Raw genomic sequence first — 17,162 nt, 5'->3', positions numbered from 1 at the left:
GGGGGCGGAGGCCCGGGGCCCCTGCCCGTGGTCAGGTTAGCGCTCTGCCCTGAGAGGCGCCAGGCACCTGGCACCTCCACCCGCTGCCAGCCCAGGTTAGTGGAGCATGCAAAGCTCAGCCGGAGGAGGGGGCGCCGAGGTCGAGGTCGGGGGGCTGGTGGAGGAGCGGGCGTGGCGTCGGTGCGGGCCAGAAGGAGCCGAGTCTCACCTGGGAGCGGGGATGGGCAGGTGGGGACCCCCCCAGCCACGCCTCACATGCCGCCCTGGGTTGGGTCGCTGGGGCCTGGGGCGGGAGGAGGGGACCCAGAAGGCACTTTGGGGAGCTGAGGTCGGGGGCCAAGAGGCCTGGGTCCTGGGACTGAGTGTTGGGGGTGGAGCGGGGCTGGGCTGGGCCCCACCCTGCCCCCCAGCCCGTGGGCTCCGCAGCCTGAACTCTTACCCTCCCATGGGGAAGGGGCTTCTCGGGGCAGGCCCGGGACCCTGTCCTCGGCTGGCAGCTGCCCTCCCTGCCTGGTGAGACGGGAGGAGTGGACAGGGGACCCGGCTCTGGTCGCCCCCACCCCTGCCCAAGGCACCTGGCTGTGGTGGCAGGGAGAAGGGAGTGGGGAGACCCTAGCGGGCGAGGCGGTGAGCGAGGCTGGGCTGGCCCCGTCCCTGCACGCGCGCACATAAATGCACACATCAAAGTGTTAGTCTGGTCGATTTTGGTTAAACTTGAGGCACCGCGTAAGAGGAAGACACCGTGAAATACTGGAGAGAGACCCGGGCGCCTTGGAGGGGGCCAGGCCGCATGCAGCGCGGGGAGGGGGTGCGGGCACGGGAGAGGGCGGGGGCCGCTCAGGCCACGGCTGACTCGGGCCCCCCCGGGGAGGCCGCGGGCCCCGAGGACGAGGCGTAGCGGCGGCCGTAGCTGGAGGAGGAGTAGGAGGCGGAGGAGAAGGACATGGAGAAGCCGGACCCTGTGCCGTCGAAGCTGCCACGGCGGGAGCCGGCGCGGGAGCCGGCGCGGGAGCCGGCGCGGGAGCCGGCGGCAGAGGCCGACCCGCTGACGCTGTAGGGGCTGTAATAGCCCTTGCTGGACTGGGCAGAGGCCTCGAGCAGCCGCAGCCCCGTGCCGTCCTCCACCATGCTGCGGTCCAGGGCGTCCTTGTAGGAGATCTTCAGCTTGGTCTTGGGGCACGTGAGGTACCTGGAGTAGGCGCCCACGTCGCGCAGCTTCTGGGCCGTGCGGGCATCCACGGTGCCGCGCTGCAGGGCCTCGTCCAGGGGCACGCGGCCTGGCACATCGGGCTCGATGAGGCCGCCGGTCAGGTACTGCACCTCCAGGAAGCGCTGGCCGGCCTCGTAGTACAACCAGCCCTTCTTGAGCGCCTGGGCGGCCGACATCTTGGTCTTGGTGCGTGGGTCCTCGAAGCCGCTGAAGGCCTTCTGGGCCAGGCTGATGCGGTCCACCATGATCCTGTCCACCAGGCCCTTGCTCACGGCCTCGGCCACGGGGAAGCGCTCGCCGGTGGCGGGGTCGATGATGCCGCCCGTGCAGGCCTGCGCCTCCAGCAGCCGCTGTCCCGTGATGTTGTCCACCAGGTTGCGATGCATGGCCTCCGTCACGGACACCTTCTCCAGCGTCTCCGTGTCCAGGATGCCGGCCACGGGGCCCGTCTCCTCGCCGGGGTCGGACCAGGCGGCCGGCTGGGCCCTGGAGACGGCGGGGCCGGTCGAGTAGGAGGAGGACGAGGAGCCCACGGAGGAGGAGCGGGAGCGGAAGCCGCCGGCGTTGCCCGACAGCATGTCGGCAAACTCGGTGATGGAGAGCGTGCCGGCGCGGTACTGGTCCAGGGCCGAGCGGTCGATGAAGTTCTTGGCGATGGCGTCGTCGATGTCGTACTGGCGGCCCGAGCGGCGGTCGATGATCATGGACTTGACCACGCCGTCCGAGGAGGAGGTGGTGATCTCCTCCCACTCGCACTCCTGCTCCGAGAGCTCCAGGTAGGTCTGGTGGTCGATGAGGCCCTTGCGGTAAGCCTCGTACACCGACATCTCCTTGCCCGTCTCGGGGTCCACGATGACCACACGCCGCTTGCGGACCGAAGACTTGGACGACGTCTTGCGCTCCCGCTTCTTGTCCTTGAGCGGTAGCAGCCGCAGGCCCGTCTGGGGGTCCTCCACGCAGCGCTCCATCAGCTGCAGGTACGTGAGGTTCTCCTCCGTGTTGGGGTCGAAGAAGCCCTTGGTGTCGTCCGAGGGGTCCGTGAGCACCTCATTCATGTCCTCGTCGAAGAGGCCGCGCTTGTAGGCCACCTCGACGGGCAGCCGGTGGCTCTCCTCGGGGTCGATGATGCCGCCCGTGGCGATCTGCGCCTCCAGCAGGCGGATGCCGTGGTCCTTCAGGATCAGGCCCTTCTTCATGGCCTGGAAGAGCGAGATGAGCTTGCCCGAGTAGGGGTCGCGGTAGCCGGTGACGGCGCGCTCGGCCGACAGCAGCTTGTCCTTGAACTCGGGCCCCACGATGCCCATGCGGACAGCCTCCTCCACCGTGAGCTTGAGCCCCTTGATGGGGTCGATGACGTAGCCCGTGGCCGCCTGCGCCTCCAGCAGCTCGAAGGCCGTGCCCGGCCGGATGATGCCCTTCTTCATGGCCTGGTACACCGACAGGCGCTCCTTGGTGGCGTCCACCAGGACACCGGCGATGCAGCTCGTGCCCTCCAGGAACCTCTGCAGGTGCCGGCTCACCTCCTCCACCGAGGTCAGGCCCTCCTGCAGCCGCAGCGCCGTGGCCTCGTCCATCACCTGCGAACGCACCAGCTCCTCCATGGTGATCTGCTTGCGCAGGCCGCGGAAGGTCAGCTTCCGGGCGTCGGACAGCGGCAGCAGCAGCTGGCCGCTGGCCTCGTCACGCCGGCACCGCCGCAGGAGCTGCGTGTAGCTCAGGCGCTCGTCAGTGGACGGGTCCACGTAGCCGCGCACCTCGCTGGGCTCTGAGAGTTGGTCATACGTGTCTTTGTTGAGGTAGCCCCGCTGGTAGGCCACGTCCAGCGGCAGGTGGAAGCCCAGGCGGGGGTCCACGATGCCGCCGGTGGCCAGCTGGGCGTCCAGCAGCCGCAGGGCCTCCTCGGCGGAGATGAGCTCCTTCTGCATGGCCTGGAAGAGCGAGATGGTCTGCTCGGTGTAGGGGTCCCGGTAGCCGGTGACGGCGCGCTCGGCCGACAGCAGACGGTCGTGCAGCTCGGGCCCCACCAGGCCCTTGCGCACGGCCTCGTCCACCGTCAGCCGCTCGCCCTTCACGGGGTCCAGCAGGAAGCCCGTGGCCGCCTGGGCCTCGAGCAGAAGGCGGGCCACCTCGGCGCTCAGCAGCCCCTTCTTGAGGGCCTGGTACAGGGTGAGCGTCTGCCGGGAGCCGGGCAGGTAGACGCCGGCCACGGCCCCCGTGCCGTAGAGGTAGCGCCAGGCGTCCTCGGCCTCCAGGGCCTCCCGCAGGCTGTGGGTGCCCTGGCGCAGCAGGGCGTAGGTCTCCTGGGAGATGATGCGGGCTTCGTACAGGTCCCGGGCCGTGAGGCGGCGGCGCACGTAGTCGTAGGAGGCGAGGCCCTGCTGCCGGACGATCTCCGTCTTCTCGATGATCTCGACGATGATGATGATCACGCGCTCCTTGGTCACGCGGCCTGCCTGGAAGTCGGCCATGAGCCGGGCGCGCTGCTCCTCCGGAATCAGGTCCGACTGCATCACCTCCCACAGCGACATGCTGGAGCCGCCGGCCTGGCCGCCGGGGACCTCGATCTGCGTCTCCTCGAAGGCCTTCCGGGTCTCCTCCTCGGAGTACACCTGCACGGCCTGGGCCTCCTCTGCCTGCTCGGCCCCCTTCAGCGGCAGCAGGCGCAGCCCGGTTTCGGGGTCCTCCACGCAGCGCCCCAGCAGCTCTGAGTAGGTGAGCTTCTCGTGCGTGTTGGGGTCCAGGAAGCCCTTGCTGGCGTCACTGGGGTCGGCCAGCACGCGGCTCGTCTCCCTGTCCAGGTGGCCGCGCTCGCAGGCCATGTGCAGGGGCAGGCGGTGGCTGTGCACGGGGTCGATGACGCCGCCCGTGGCGAGCTGGGCGTCCAGCAGGCGCAGGCCCTGCTCCCGCCGCACCAGCCCCTTGCGCATGGCCTGGAAGAGCGAGATGGTGGAGCCCGAGTAGGGGTCGGTGTAGCCGGTGACGGCCTTCTCGGCCGACAGCAGCTTCTCATGCAGCTCGGGCCCCACCACGCCCGCCTTGACAGCCTCGTTCACATACAGCCGCCGGTTGCTGACGGGGTCCAGCAGGAAGCCGGTGGCCGCCTGGGCCTCGAGCAGGAGCGTGGCCGTGCCGGGCCGCAGCAGGCCGCGGCGCATGGCCTCGTAAATGGTCACCTTCTCCTGGGCGTCCTCCAGGTAGACGCCAGCCAGGCAGCCGCTGCCCTGCAGCAGCGCGCGCACCGAGTCCACCTCCGAGAGCTCCTTGACCGTCGTCCTGCCTTCCCGCAGCTGCTCGAACTGGGCCCTGCTGAGGACGCCGGCGGCCAGCAGCTGGCCGGCCGGCACCGGGGCGCGCAGGCCACTGAAGGCCAGCCGCTCGCGCCGCCGCGTCTCCACCTCCTCCACGATGGTGATGACGATCTTGATGACCTTCTCCACCGTGACCTTGCCCGTGCGGAACTGCCGCAGCAGCTCCTGCCGCTGCTCCTCGGTGAAGTACTCGGAGCTCAGGAGCTCCCAGACGGTGGCCGGCCGGCCCTGGAAGCTGCCCGTGGGCACCTCCACGGCCGCCTTCTCGAAGGTTTCGCGGACCTGGGCCTCAGAGTAGACCTCCTCCTGCCGGGCCCGGGCGGCCTCCTCGGACAGCGGCAGCAGGCTCAGGCCGGTCAGCGGGTCGGGCCGGCACCGCTGCTGCAGCTGCTGGTAGGTGACCAGCTTCCCCGTGCCGGGGTCCAGGTAGGCCTTGACGGTGTCCGTGGGCGCCGCCAGCGTCCTGCTGGTCTCCTCGTCTAGGCACCCCCGGGCGCAGGCGACATCAGCCGGCACGCGGTAGCTCCTGCTGGGGTCCACCACGCCGCCCGTGGCGAGCTGGGCGTCCAGCAGGCGCAGGCCCTGCTCCCGCGGCACCAGCCCCTTTTTCAGGGCCTGGAAGAGCGAGACGCTCTGCCCAGAGTAGGGGTCCCTGTAGCCCGTGACGGCCTTCTCGGCCGACAGCAGCCTCTCATGCAGCTCGGGCCCCACCAGGCCGGCACGCACAGCCTCGTCCACCGTCAGCCGCGCGCTGGTGGCCGGGTCCAGCACGTGCCCGGTGCCGGCTTGGGCCTCGAGCAGGGCTAGGGCTGTGTCCGCCGGCAGCATGTCCTTCTTGAGGGCTTCGTAGAGGCTCACCTTGCGCGCTGCCCCCTCCAGCCACACGCCGGCGATGACGCCGGAGCCCCGCAGGGCCCGCCGCACGGCGTCGGCCTCGGCCACCTCCCGCACGGAGCGCTCGCCCTGCTGCAGCTGGCGGTAGGTGTCGCGGTCGATGACGCCGGCCTCCAGCAGCTCGGCGGCCGGCACCAGGGCACGCAGCCCCTCGAAGCACAGCCGCTGCCGCTGCTCGTGCTCCTCCACGATGGTGACCACAATCCTGATGACCTTCTCCACCGTGACCTTGCCCGTGCGGAACTGCCGCAGCAGGTCGCGCCGCTGCTCCGCCGTGAAGCACTCCGAGTTGAGGAGCTCCCAGATGGTCACCGTCCTGCCCTGGAAGCTGCCGGGCGGTGCGGACACAGTGGCCTTCTCCAGGACATCCCGGGCCTCCGAGTCCGTGTACACCAGCTCGCCACCCTTAGCGGCAGCATCCGTGAGCGGGAGCAGGCGCAGCCCGGTGTCGGGGTCGCGCACACAGCGCTCCAGCAGCTGCACGTAGGTGAGGTTCTCGTGCGTGTTGGGGTCGAAGAAGCCCTTGGTGTCGTCGCTCGGGTCGGCCAGCACGCGGTTCATGTCCTCGTCGAAGTAGCCGCGCTCGTAGGCCACGGCCACGGGCACGCGGTGGCTGTGCACCGGGTCGATGACGCCGCCCGTGGCGATCTGCGCCTCCAGCAGGCGGATGCCGTGGTCGCGCACGATGAGGTCCTTCTGCATGGCCTGGAAGAGCGAGATGCGCTCGCCCGAGTAGGGGTCGGTGTAGCCGGTGACGGCGCGCTCGGCCGACAGCAGCTTGTGGTGCAGCTCGGGGCCCACCACGCCCTCCTTCACGGCCTCGTTGACGGTCAGCCGCCGGTTCTGCACGGGGTCGATGACGAAGCCCGTGGCCGCCTGCGCCTCCAGCAGGATGAGGGCCGTGCCGGGGCTCAGCAGCTGCCGCTGCAGGGCAGCGTACACGCTCAGCTTCTCTCCGCTCGACTGCAGCAGCAGCCCGGCCACGCCTCCGCAGCCCTGCAGGTAGCGGCTCAGGTCCTCCCTCTGCGCCAGCTCGGCCACCGTGGTGCGGCCCTGATCCAGCCGCTGCAGCTCCTCCGCGCTCAGGATGCCAGCCTCCCGCAGCTGCTGGGCCGGCACGGGGCGCCGCAGGCCCTGGAAGGCGTGCTCGGGCTCCGTGTCCACGGACGGTCCGTCGGGCGCATCCCGGCCGTTGGGCAAGGCTTTGGTGGCGCTGGCCGCCTGGGAGGCCGCGACCTCCTCTGAGTGTGCCAGGGCGGCCCGGTGCTCCTCCTCCAGGCGCTGCAGCCGCTCGCGCAGCCGTTTGTTCTCCTCAGCCAACAGCTGCTCCTGCTGCTGCCGCTGCTGCTCCAGGCGCTGCAGCTCCTCCTGCTTGCGCCGCACGCCCTCTTCTGCCTCGCGCTGCTGCCGCCGGGCCTCCTCCATGCTGGCCACCAGCTGCCGCCGCTCCTCCTCCATGCGCTGCTGCTCCCGCTGCTGCTCCTCGCGCAGCTGCTGCGCCTTGGCCACCTCGTCTTGGAACAGCTTCTCGAGCTTGGCCTTCTCCTCCTCCACCAGGCGCTCCCGCTGCAGCAGGCTGTCCTTCTCCGACAGGAAGCTCTGCTGCAATGCCTGTGCCTCCTGCAGCCTCTGCTCCTGCTGTGCCGTCTGCATCTGTGAGGGCGGGGGGGGGGGAGGGGGGAGAGGGCAGCAGGTCAGAAGAGGCAGGGTCCCCGCCGTGCCCAGCACCCCCCGCCCAGGGCCTGCCCGGGCCCGCCCGCCCGGCCGGAGCAGCTGCTACCTCCTGCGACTTGAGCTGCAGCAGCTGGGCCTCCTGCTTGAGCCTGTCCTTCTCGCGCTCCAGCTCGGCGATGGCCTCGCGCAGGCGCTCGGCGTCACGGTCGCTCTGCTGCCGCTGCAGCTCCAGCGTCTGCACCAGCGTGACCTTCTCCTGCGACGCGAGCTCGCTGCGGTGCAGCTTCGCCCCGATGTCCTCAGCCTGCTTGCGGAAGCGCTGGGCGTCCTCCTCGGCGCGGGCCTGAGCCTGGCTCATCTCGGCCACGCGCAGCTTGAGGCGCTCGGCCTCGGCGCTCATCTCCAGCTGCCGCTGCCGCTCGGCCTCCAGCGTGCGCTGGAAGCCCTGGGTCTCCTGCGCCAGCTGCTGCGCCATCTGCTCCTTGTCTTCCTGCAGCCGCCGGGCCTGCTCCTGTGCCAGGTCCTTCTGCCGCTGCAGCAGCTCGGCCTCGGCCTTCAGCCGCGTGGCCTCCTGCACCGCCTGGATCTTCTCCTTGAGGGCCTTCTCGGCCAGTGCCCGCTGCTGCGCCAGGTCCTCCTCGGCCAGCTGCCGCAGGCGTGCCGCCTCCTGCGCCGCCACGCTCAGCCGCGCCGCCTCCTCGGCGACCTGCCGCATCTTCTCGGCCTCCTCCTCCAGGAGCCTCTGCGTGTTGTCTTTGTCACGCAGCACCAGCGCCCTGTTCTCGGCCTCGATGCGGGCCTTGAGCTTGCCCAGCTCCTCCATCTGCACGCGCACCGAGAACAGCTCCTCCTCCACCTGGCTGCGCTGGCGGGCGGCCTCCGCCACCTCGGCCTTCAGCCGCTGCAGCTCCTCGTCCAGGATGCCCCTCTGGTGGTCCGTCTCCTCCAGCTGCAGCCGCAGCGCCGTCAGCTCCTGCTCCACCTGCGCCTTCTGCCTCAGCGTCTGCTCCGCGAAGCGCTTGTGCCTCTCCATCTCGGCGTCGGCCGCCTGCTTTTGCCGCAGGGCCGCCTGCTCGGCCTTAGCGCGCCGCGCCGCCTCCTGCTCCGCGTCCTTGCGCAGCTGCTCGGCCGCGGCCTGCGCCTCGGCCTGGGCGCGCGCCTGCTCCTCCGCCGTCTGCTTCAGACGCTCTGCCTCCTCCACCTGCTGCCGAGAGCGGGCGGCCTCGCGCTCCGCCTGCTCGCGCGCCGCCTCCGCCTCCTCCGCCGCTCGCCGGGCGGCCTCTGCCTCTGCCCGCAGCCGCTCCAGCACGCTCTGCTCCTGCTGCCGCGTCTGCTGCAGCTCCTGCTCCCGTTGCTGCACCGCGAAGGCGTGCGCCTTCTCCTCGGCCTGCAGGCGCTTCTGGGCGGCCTCCTGGGCCAGCTGCAGCTGCCGCGCCGACTCCTGCTCGGCGCGTTCCCTCAGCCGCCAGGCCTCCTCCACCTTGGCCTTGAGCCGCTCCACCTCTTCCAGCGCGGCCTTGCGCTGCCGGCCAGCCTCCTCCTCGGCCGCCAGGCTCCTCTGCACCCGCTCCTCGGCCTCGCGGCGCCGCTGCTCCTCCTCTGCCGCCAGCTGCCGCTGCCGGGCGGCCTCGCGCTCCGCCTGCTCCCGGCTGCGCTGGGTGTCCTCGGCATCGCCCCGCAGGCGCCCCAGCTCCAGCTCCAGCTCCGCCTTGCCAGCGGCCGCCTTCTCGAAGCTCGCCTTCAGCGCCAGGATCTCCTCCTCCACCTGCCGCCGCTGGCGCAGCGTGTCCTCCACCAGCCCCTTCTGCCGCTCCAGCTCGCTCTCCGAGGCCTTGCGCAGCTGCGCCAGGCGCTCCTCGATGTCCGCCTTGTGCTGCGCCGCTTGCTCCTCCAGCCGCCGCCGCTGGAAGGCTTCGTCCTCGGCCAGCCGGCGCAGCCGCTCGTTCTCCGCCTCCTTCTCCTTCAGGGCGATCTCCGCCTCCGTCTTGAGCCGCGTGGCCTCGCCGATGGCCGCCAGCTTCTCGGCCAGCACGCGCTCGGCCTCGGCCCGCTGCCGCGCCGCGTCCTCCTCGGCCAGCTGCCGCTGCCGCTTGGCCTCCTCGGCCAGGGCCCGCAGGCGCGCTGCCTCCTCGGCCAGCTCGCGGAAGCGCCCGGCCTCGGCCTCCAGCCGCTGCTTGGACCGCTCGCTGCTGGAGCGCGACTCCTCCTCGGCCCGCGCCTTGCTGGCCAGCAGCACCTCCATCTCGGCCCGCACCTTGGCCAGCTCGGCCTCCAGCTCCTGGCGCTTGTGGGCGGCGGCGGCCGCTTCCCGCTGCAGCCGGGCTAGCTCTTCCTCCAGCACCTGCCGCTGCTGCTCGCCCTGCTCGGTCTCGGCCCGCAGCCGGATCAGCTCCTGCTCGGCGGCCAGGCGCTGCTGGGCCGTGCCCTCGGCCAGCTGCCGCTGCTTCTCCAGCTCCTGCTCGGCCAGTTCCCGCTGCCGCACGGCCTGCTCCTCGGCCTTGCCGCGCCGCCGCGCCTCGCGCTCCGCCTCCTCCTTCTGCTTCTCGGCCTCAGCCTGCGCCAGGCTCTTGTGCTGTGCCACCTCCTCTGCTTGCAGCCGCAGGCGCAGCGCCTCGTTGGCCTTCAGGCGCCAGCGCTCCAGCTCGCGCTCGGCCTCCTCGCGGGCTCGCTCGGCCTCGGCCTGCTGCTGCGCCCGCCGCTCGGCCTCCTCCCGCAGCTGCGCCACAGCCACGTGCTCCTCCTGCAGCGTGCGCTCCAGCTGGGCCGTCTTCTCGGCGAAGGACGCACGCTTGCTCTGCAGCTCCGCCTCGGCGCTGCGCTGGGCCGACTCCAGGGCCACCTGCACTTGCCGGGCTCGCTCGGCCTCCGCCTGCCGCAGCTGCCTCTCAGCCTCCTCCGCCTGCAGCCGCACCTCCTCCAGCGCCTGCAGAGCCCGCTGCTTCTCCCGAGCGGCCTCGGCCTCGGCCTGCACACGCAGCGCCAACTCCGCCTCCGCCTTTCGCTTGCGCTGGCTCTCCTCCTGCACCTGCCGGCGCAGGCGCTCCGCCTCCTCCTGCGCCTGCCGCCTCTGCGCCTCGGCCTCCTCGGCACGGGCACGCAGCGCCTGCAGTTCCCCCTCAGCCCCGCTGCGCTGGCGCTCCGTGGTCTCCAGCTGCAGGCGCACCACGCGGATCTCCTCCTCGATGCGCACGCGGCTGCGCTCGGCCGCTTCCGCCTGCTGGGCCTTGGCCTGGATCTCGGCCTCCGAGCTCTGCCGCAGCTGCTGCAGCTCCTCCTGGATGCTGCGCTTCTGTTGCTGCGCGTCCACGGCCGCCTCCTGCCGCCGCGCCACCTCTTCTTGCATGCGTCGCTGCAGCTCCTGCGCCTCCTGCTCGGCCTGCGCCTTGGCCTGGGCGTGCGCCTCGGCCAGCTGCCGCTGCTTCTCCAGCGCAGCCTCCACCTCCGCCAGCCGCTCCCGCTCCTCCGCGCGCTGCTGCTCCGCCAGCCTCTGCGGCCGCAGCGAGTAGGAAAAGAATGGGGGGGGGAAGAGTGTGAACGTGGGGCGGGCGCCAGGCAGATGGCAGGAGAACCAGGGGGAGAGTGTGAGGGTGGGGCAGGCGCCAGGCGCACACACGCTTCATGGCACTGCCACAGCTCAGGGGTCAGCGTGCACCCACCATGCTCACAATAGCTTGAGGGAGGAGGACCGACCAAGACGGACAGATGGCCGGGAGGATGGGGAGACAGCAAGGCAGGAGGCACGCGGCGCCCCCAAGCCGCTCCCAGGACGCAGACCCGCCTGGGCTCCTACCGGAACCCTCACCCAGTGGGCCCCCCCCCCCCCGGGACTGCTGCTTGGAAGCCATCGCTCCAAGGAGATGGAAGGCAGGGCTGCCGGCAGGCCCAGCAGCAGGGCCCATGGGAGGGGGAGCAGCCGGCAGCTGAACACCTCTGACACACGACTGCACCCCAAGAAAACCGGCAAGCAAAAGACCGCGGGGGACACCCCCAGAATGTACAGGAGGGACGCTCGCAGTGGATGGGGGGGTAGGCACCAGCCACCACGGCAGCAGCACAGGCCCAGCAGGGCAGCAGGCAGGGTAGCTGGGGCGGGCGCCCAGGCCTGGGCAGCCCCAGAAGTGCAAGCCTGCCCCGACGGCCAGCCTGGAGGAGAGCCCGACCTCGCCCGGCCGTACCTCCTCCTCTTCCATGCGCCGCAGGGTCTCAGTGAGGAACTTGATGTACTGGCTGGTGAGCGTGGTCAGCTCGCTGTAGCGCGTGCGCAGGTCCACATACTGCAGAGGGGTACCGGCTGGTCAGGCTGGCCCAGCTCGAGCCACAGCCCCCTCCCCCAGACCTGGCCGTGCCGGCTCCTACCTCCTGGATCACGCTCTCCGCCCCAGACTGGACCTTGGGCTTCTTGGCAGGAGACACCACCGGCTCCAGCTGGGCCTTGTAAGTGACGAGCTGGAGCTCGTAGTCCTGTGGGCACACACTGCTGTGAGCGCCAGCTCCGCCCCGGTGCCCACCCCAGGCTCGCCCAGCCCCACGGCCTCACCTTGATGGCATTGATGTATTGCTTGGCAAACCTCTGGCACTCCTCCACCTTCTCGCCGTGGCGCTCGATCTCTTCCAGCAGGGCCTGGGGGAGCGCAGGGGAGGAGGGCGCCGTCAGCACGGTCCTCGGCCCCCCCCCCGCCCCAGCCCCGGCCGCCCCGGGCCCACCTTCTCCTGCCGCAGCTGTTCCCGCACATCGCGGCTGCTGGCGAACGTCCCGGCCTGGGCCTGCTCCTGCCGCCGCCGGGCGTCCTGCAGCCAGGCCGCCAGCGGGTCGGCGCTTTCACGGTAGTAGCGCAGCTGGCGGCCCAGCTGTTCCAGCTCCCGCTGCCGCAGGTCCGTCTGGGCCAGCACGGCCTGCCAGCGCTCCAGCAGCTGGGACACCCGCTCACGCCAGCGCTCCACCTCCACGTCTCGCTCCCCGTGCCGCTGCTGCAGCCGCTCGCCCACCTCCTGTGCACCCCGCAGCTCGTCCCGCAGGGCGTCAAACATTGGCTGCTGCGCCTCTGCCTGGGCCCGCAGCTTCTGTGGGTGAAGAGGAACAGCCCTGCATCAGCCAGGGCACCCCCACGCCCAGGGCACCCCCACGGCCCACAGCCAGGGCACTCCAACGCCCAGGGCACCTCCCATGCCCAGGGCACCCCTAGGCCCAGGGCCCTGCAAGCCACAGCCTGGCCACCATACCTTCAGCGAGGCCTTGGTGGCCTCAAGCTCTGGGAGGGTGGCTGGCACGGCCTGCGCCTCCTTCAGCTGCCCCTCGTGGGCCCGGAGCACCTCCTCTGCACCCTGGGTACTGCGGATCACCAGGCTGATGGTCTTGAGCCTGGGGGCAGAGGAGGGGTCTCGGTGAGAGTGGGCGGTGAGCCTGAGGCAGTGGGGTCTGCTGCATGCTCAGACTGTATTCAGCACATCTGCCCAGGCCCGTGCGCCACAGCCTGGGCCTCAGGGTTAGACAGGCCCTCCAGCTCCGGCCTGAGGCAGGTGGAGCCGGGGGAGAGGTGGGAGCAGAAGTGCCCTCCCCCACAGTCCCCTTCGCATCCAGTGGGTAAAGGGGCGGCAGGAGAGGGAGGCAGGTGGGCTCCCATCATGACCGAGAGCCACTGCCTGGGAACAGCGGGTATAGACAGCAAACACAGTGGACGTGGGATGAGGCTAGCCTGGGACCAAGGGGCAGGCAGGACAGGGTAGGTGGGGAAGGGACGGCCCCATGACCACCCTGCAGGCCCGGGCATGGGGCCAGGGTGGGCAGGACAGGGGTGGCCTTGGCACCCACTGCTGTCTCCTGGCTCTGCCTCCCACCTGCTCTTAACAAAAGCCCCCTGACCCCCAGGAGCCTTCAGAACCCTCTGACCTACCCGTCTCTGAACCCCACTGCCCTGACACACCTGCCCTTGGCAGGCCCCTTCTGCTGACCTCTGTCAGCCGAGGGCCCGGTGTCCGTGCTGGGGTGACCCCCCGCACTCCTGGCCCAAGTCCACTCACTTCTCTAGGTAGATGGCTGACAGGCTGCGGACCTGCTCCAGCTTGCCCAGCGTCAGCTCCAGCTCCGAGCGCAGGGTCGGGGCTGCCGGTGAGGGCTCAGGCAGCGCCAGGATCTCCTCCGCTTCAGCAGAGAGCCGGCTGACGCCCTTGCCCAGCCCGTCCAGCTCAGCCTGTGCCTTCTGAGGAGAACCGAGCATGGGGACAGGTGAGCAGAGGGGCCCGGCGCCCAGGCCTCCCCACCCTGGGCAGGGGCAGGGTGGGGCGGGTGTCCTGCCTGCTGTTCGGCGATGCGCTGGGCACACTCCCGTGCCGGTTCCTTGTCCAGCGGCAAGCGCAGACGATGCACGGTGCGGGCCTCGCAGGCCTCCAGCTGCAGCCGCACGTCCTTGAGCTCTGAGATACAGCGCTGACAGCGGGACTCCTCCTGCTCCCCTGGGGTCAGCACCCGGGGTCAGGGCTGGGGACGGCCGGCCTGTGCTCCCCTCCCCGTCCCGGGCTGCCATCTGGGGCTCATGCTCTCCTCCCCGTCCCGGGCTGCCGTCTGGGGCTCATGCTCCCCTCCCCGTCCCGGGATGCCGTCTGGGCCCCGTGCCTCCCTCCCTGTCCCAGGCTGCCATCCGGGCCCCGTGCCTCCCTCCCCGTCCCGGGCTGCCGTCTGGGGCTCATGCTCCCCTCCCCGTCCCGGGATGCCGTCTGGGCCCCGTGCCTCCCTCCCTGTCCCAGGCTGCCATCCGGGCCCCGTGCCTCCCTCCCCGTCCCGGGCTGCCGTCTGGGGCTCATGCTCCCCTCCCCGTCCCGGACTGCCGTCTGGACCCCGTGCCTCCCTCCCCATCCCGGGCTGAGGCCGGCCTCGTGCTCCCCTCCCCGTCCCGGGCTGCCGTCTGGGGCTCATGCACCCCTCCCCGTCCCAGACTGCAGCTGGCCCAGTCTCCTCTCCCCTTCCTGGGTTCCCGTCCACGCCCTACCCTGCTCGGCACTCTGCAGCAGCTCCTGGTAGTGGTGGCTGCAGGAGTTGTAGTCACGCTCGGCCGCCAGCCGGTCCTCAGGCCCGAAGCCCCCAGCACCCTGGCTGTCCCGCAGGAAGGCCTGGTAGTGCAGCTCCAGGCTGCGCAGGGCTTGGCGCTGCTCCTCCGGCTTCAGCGTGCGGAACTGCACAAGGATGTGGGGGCCGGGGGCTCTGAGCATGGGCTGGGACGCCCTGCCACCCCTCGCCCGCCGCCCAGCATCCCCTGACCTACCGTGACCAGCGACCAGGAGCGGATCAGCTGCACATCCCGGCTGAAGCTCTGCCAGGCCAGGAGGCTCTTCATGTCCACGTGCAGCTGGTGCCACAGTGTGACCAGGGCCTGGTGCTGGGCCTCGAGCCTGGCAGGCGAGGGTGGCCATGGTCAGTGAGTGCCCACCAGCCCTGCCCACCGCAGCTGCCGGTCACCCACTGGTCCCCCCAACCACTGCGACCACCCACCGCCCCCCACCGCAGCGGCCGGCCACCCACCTGGCCACAGCCTCCAGGGCCTCCGGGTTGGGCGGCGGCACGAGGAAGCACACGGCCGGCATGGAGGCCTTGCTGCCCGTGCCGCTCTGGATCTCCCAGTGGGACGGCTGCGCAGGCCCCAGCAGCTGGCATGTGTCTCCCTTGTGCACGGTCACCTGGGCCGGGGCAGGGAGTGACAATGCGGCCACACGGCCGGCTCACCTCCCGCCGCCACAGCCCTCCTGTCTCAGCCTCACCTCCGCCTGCTTGTAGTCGCACACAGCCAGCAGGGGCACCGGGCCCCGCGCGGCGTGTGCCGGGTCGCGGGGTCTCAGCTGCACGATGGCCTTGGCCCGCTTCGCCAGGCCTGCGAGGTGCCCCTTGTACTCGCTCAGCTGCTCCTTCTCGTCCTGCAGGGCAGTGGCAGCTCAGGGCGGTGCCCCAGGACCGCCACCTCCAGCTCTGTGGTTCCTCTCGGGGCCTGTGCGCGGTCCCCAGAGGCTGTTCTTCCACGGCCAGACCTAAGTCCCCTGTGTGCCCAGGAGGCATGGCCAGCCACACCTGTCGCTGCTGCCGCCCTGTCCGCTCCCTGTCACCCCAGGACAACCCAAGGTCTCAGGTTACTACCTGCGGCTCCTCGGATGACACTGGGATCAGGGAACACACGAACCCCAGCTATTCCGCACCCCGACCCCGGCACATGAACCTCCACAGCCCTCAGACTCAGCCCTGCTGGCCACCGGCCACCTCCCTTTCCCACCCCCCGTGCCTAGCCCCCTCCCCCGTGCCTGGCCCCCTCCCCTGCCTGTGGCTGGTCCTGCCCGTGCCTTTGCCTGCCCGGCAGCGCGGGGCTCACCTGGGCGTCCTGCAGCAGGTCCTCCAGCCGTGTGACGGTGATGGAGCGGTCGCAGCTGTACTTCCTGCGCATTGTGTCCTGCAGCTTCTGCAGCTGCTCCTCGGCGGCCCGCACGTCCGAGAAGAACTGGGACGGTGGGAGGGGAGGGGGCGTCACGGGACCGGCGTCACAGGCCTAGTCTAGGGGGCTGTGAGGGGCCCGGGCTGCAGGTGGGCTCACCTGGAAGTAGGCGGTGTTCTCCTTCAGGTGGGCCTCCACACAGCAGCACAGCTGAAGTGTCCAACTCCACTGCGTCTGCAGAGCCGCCTGGAAGGACTGTGGGGGCACGGCCGTCAGCCCCCTGCACCCACCCCACCCCACGACTGTCAGCCCTGCCAGCACCCCACGCCTGCACCCACCTCCACCGTGGGCCTGGCAGGGTGCTCCTCCCGCAGCAGCCGATCCCCCATGTTCTGGATCTCCTTGACTTTTTTCTCCTTCAGCTCCAGCTCTCGCATCAGGGCCTGTCCCAGGCACCAAGTCTCAGACACTGGGGGCCTGCCACGGGGACGGCCGGGGCCCAGCAGGGGCGGGGCAGAGGCCGGGGGCCCAGCAGGGGCGGGGCAGAGGCCGGGGTGCGGGGGCAGAGGCCGGGGTACAGGGGCAGAGGCCGGGGTGCAGGGGCAGAGGCCGGGGTGCAGGGGCAGAGGCCGGGGTGCAGGGGCAGAGGCTGGGGTGCAGGGGCAGAGGCCGGGGTGCCGGGGCAGAGGCTGGGGTGCAGGGGCAGAGGCCGGGGTGCCGGGGCAGAGGCCGGGGTGCCGGGGCAGAGGCTGGGGTGCAGGGGCAGGCCGTCCTCACCGAGTAGCCCTCCTTCTTGGCCGCCATGTTGGTGTTCCGCTCACTCCAGTCGAAGCCCACCTCTTCCTCCTCCTTCTCGCTCAGCCACAGGAGCTCCTTGGTGGTGGCCGCCACAAAGCCATGCAGGCTCTCCAGCGAACGCAGGCGGGCCTTGGAGGAGTTCTGGGGACAGGGAGGATGTGTGGGCACCAAAGCCTGCCTGCCAGCCCCTGCCCTGTCGCCCCCCAGCCCTCCAGCCTGTGCTCACCAGCAGCTTGGCGTACTGCAAGTCCAGCCGGCCCAGGCAGTCCCGGTAGGCGCCCCGGGCAGCCGGCGACAGCTGGCCCTGCAAGAGGTGACAAGGAATGTCGCTGGGAGGGAGGGAAGCCCACGGCGGGGTCCTGGCAGCACACGACCCTCCCAGCAGCCCCCACTCACCTCATCGCTCCGCGCCCTCTCGATCTTGGACCGGAATTCCTCGATGGACTGGTGCAGACCTCGGTGGCTGCCCAGCTGAGCCTCCACGCTGGGCAGGTCCACCCCCCACTCGGCGCCATCCAGCCGCCGCTGGTTCTCCTGCACCCAGGCCAGCAGGTCCTGCAGGTAGCGCAGGGTGGAGTCCTCCAGCTCGGGACGCCTCTGCGTGCCCAGCGGGGCCGCCTGGGTCACGGGGGTGGCCACGCCAGCCTTTAGCCGCAGGGTAAACTCGGTGCGGATTGCCACCAGGCGTTCATGCAGGCGATACACCCTGGGCAGGGGAGGTGGGAAGGGTCAGCCAGGCCAGCCCTACCCAGCATGGGACAGGGCCAGGGACAAGGACAGGGCCAGGGGCCAGGACAGGGCCAGGGGCAGGGACCAGGGGCCGAGGCAGGGCCAGGGCCAGGGGCTAGGGCCAGGGGCTAGGGCCAGGGG

General features: G+C 71.0%; 1 protein-coding gene across 9 annotated transcripts in view; it reads right to left on the bottom strand.

Annotated features, from left to right (window-relative positions):
* Positions 1–458: 458 nt before the first annotated feature.
* Positions 459–17,162, bottom strand: part of PLEC (plectin) — a 43,797-nt gene continuing 27,093 nt past the window's right edge. For all 9 annotated transcript variants that reach the window (XM_040991650.1, XM_040991647.1, XM_040991648.1 and 6 more), the window contains 19 exons: positions 16,689–16,998; positions 16,519–16,596; positions 16,272–16,433; positions 15,833–15,937; positions 15,654–15,749; positions 15,435–15,560; positions 14,836–14,988; positions 14,600–14,754; positions 14,343–14,469; positions 14,070–14,253; positions 13,379–13,536; positions 13,105–13,283; positions 12,307–12,445; positions 11,791–12,147; positions 11,624–11,707; positions 11,443–11,547; positions 11,262–11,360; positions 7,193–10,573; positions 459–7,065 (listed from right to left, as the gene is read on the bottom strand). In XM_040991650.1, the coding sequence (XP_040847584.1) occupies positions 838–7,065; positions 7,193–10,573; positions 11,262–11,360; positions 11,443–11,547; positions 11,624–11,707; positions 11,791–12,147; positions 12,307–12,445; positions 13,105–13,283; positions 13,379–13,536; positions 14,070–14,253; positions 14,343–14,469; positions 14,600–14,754; positions 14,836–14,988; positions 15,435–15,560; positions 15,654–15,749; positions 15,833–15,937; positions 16,272–16,433; positions 16,519–16,596; positions 16,689–16,998 (12,226 nt within the window). In that variant the 3' untranslated portion in view covers positions 459–837. The remainder of the gene's footprint in view (positions 7,066–7,192; positions 10,574–11,261; positions 11,361–11,442; positions 11,548–11,623; positions 11,708–11,790; positions 12,148–12,306; positions 12,446–13,104; positions 13,284–13,378; positions 13,537–14,069; positions 14,254–14,342; positions 14,470–14,599; positions 14,755–14,835; positions 14,989–15,434; positions 15,561–15,653; positions 15,750–15,832; positions 15,938–16,271; positions 16,434–16,518; positions 16,597–16,688; positions 16,999–17,162) is intronic.

This window comes from Ochotona curzoniae, unplaced genomic scaffold, assembly GCF_017591425.1.
Source record: "Ochotona curzoniae isolate NIBS_2020 unplaced genomic scaffold, NIBS_Ocur_1.0 contig_65, whole genome shotgun sequence".
NCBI classification, from domain to species: Eukaryota; Metazoa; Chordata; class Mammalia; order Lagomorpha; family Ochotonidae; genus Ochotona; species Ochotona curzoniae.
Note: the sequence above shows the minus strand (reverse complement) of the source record. Positions and strands in the feature narration are given on the sequence as shown.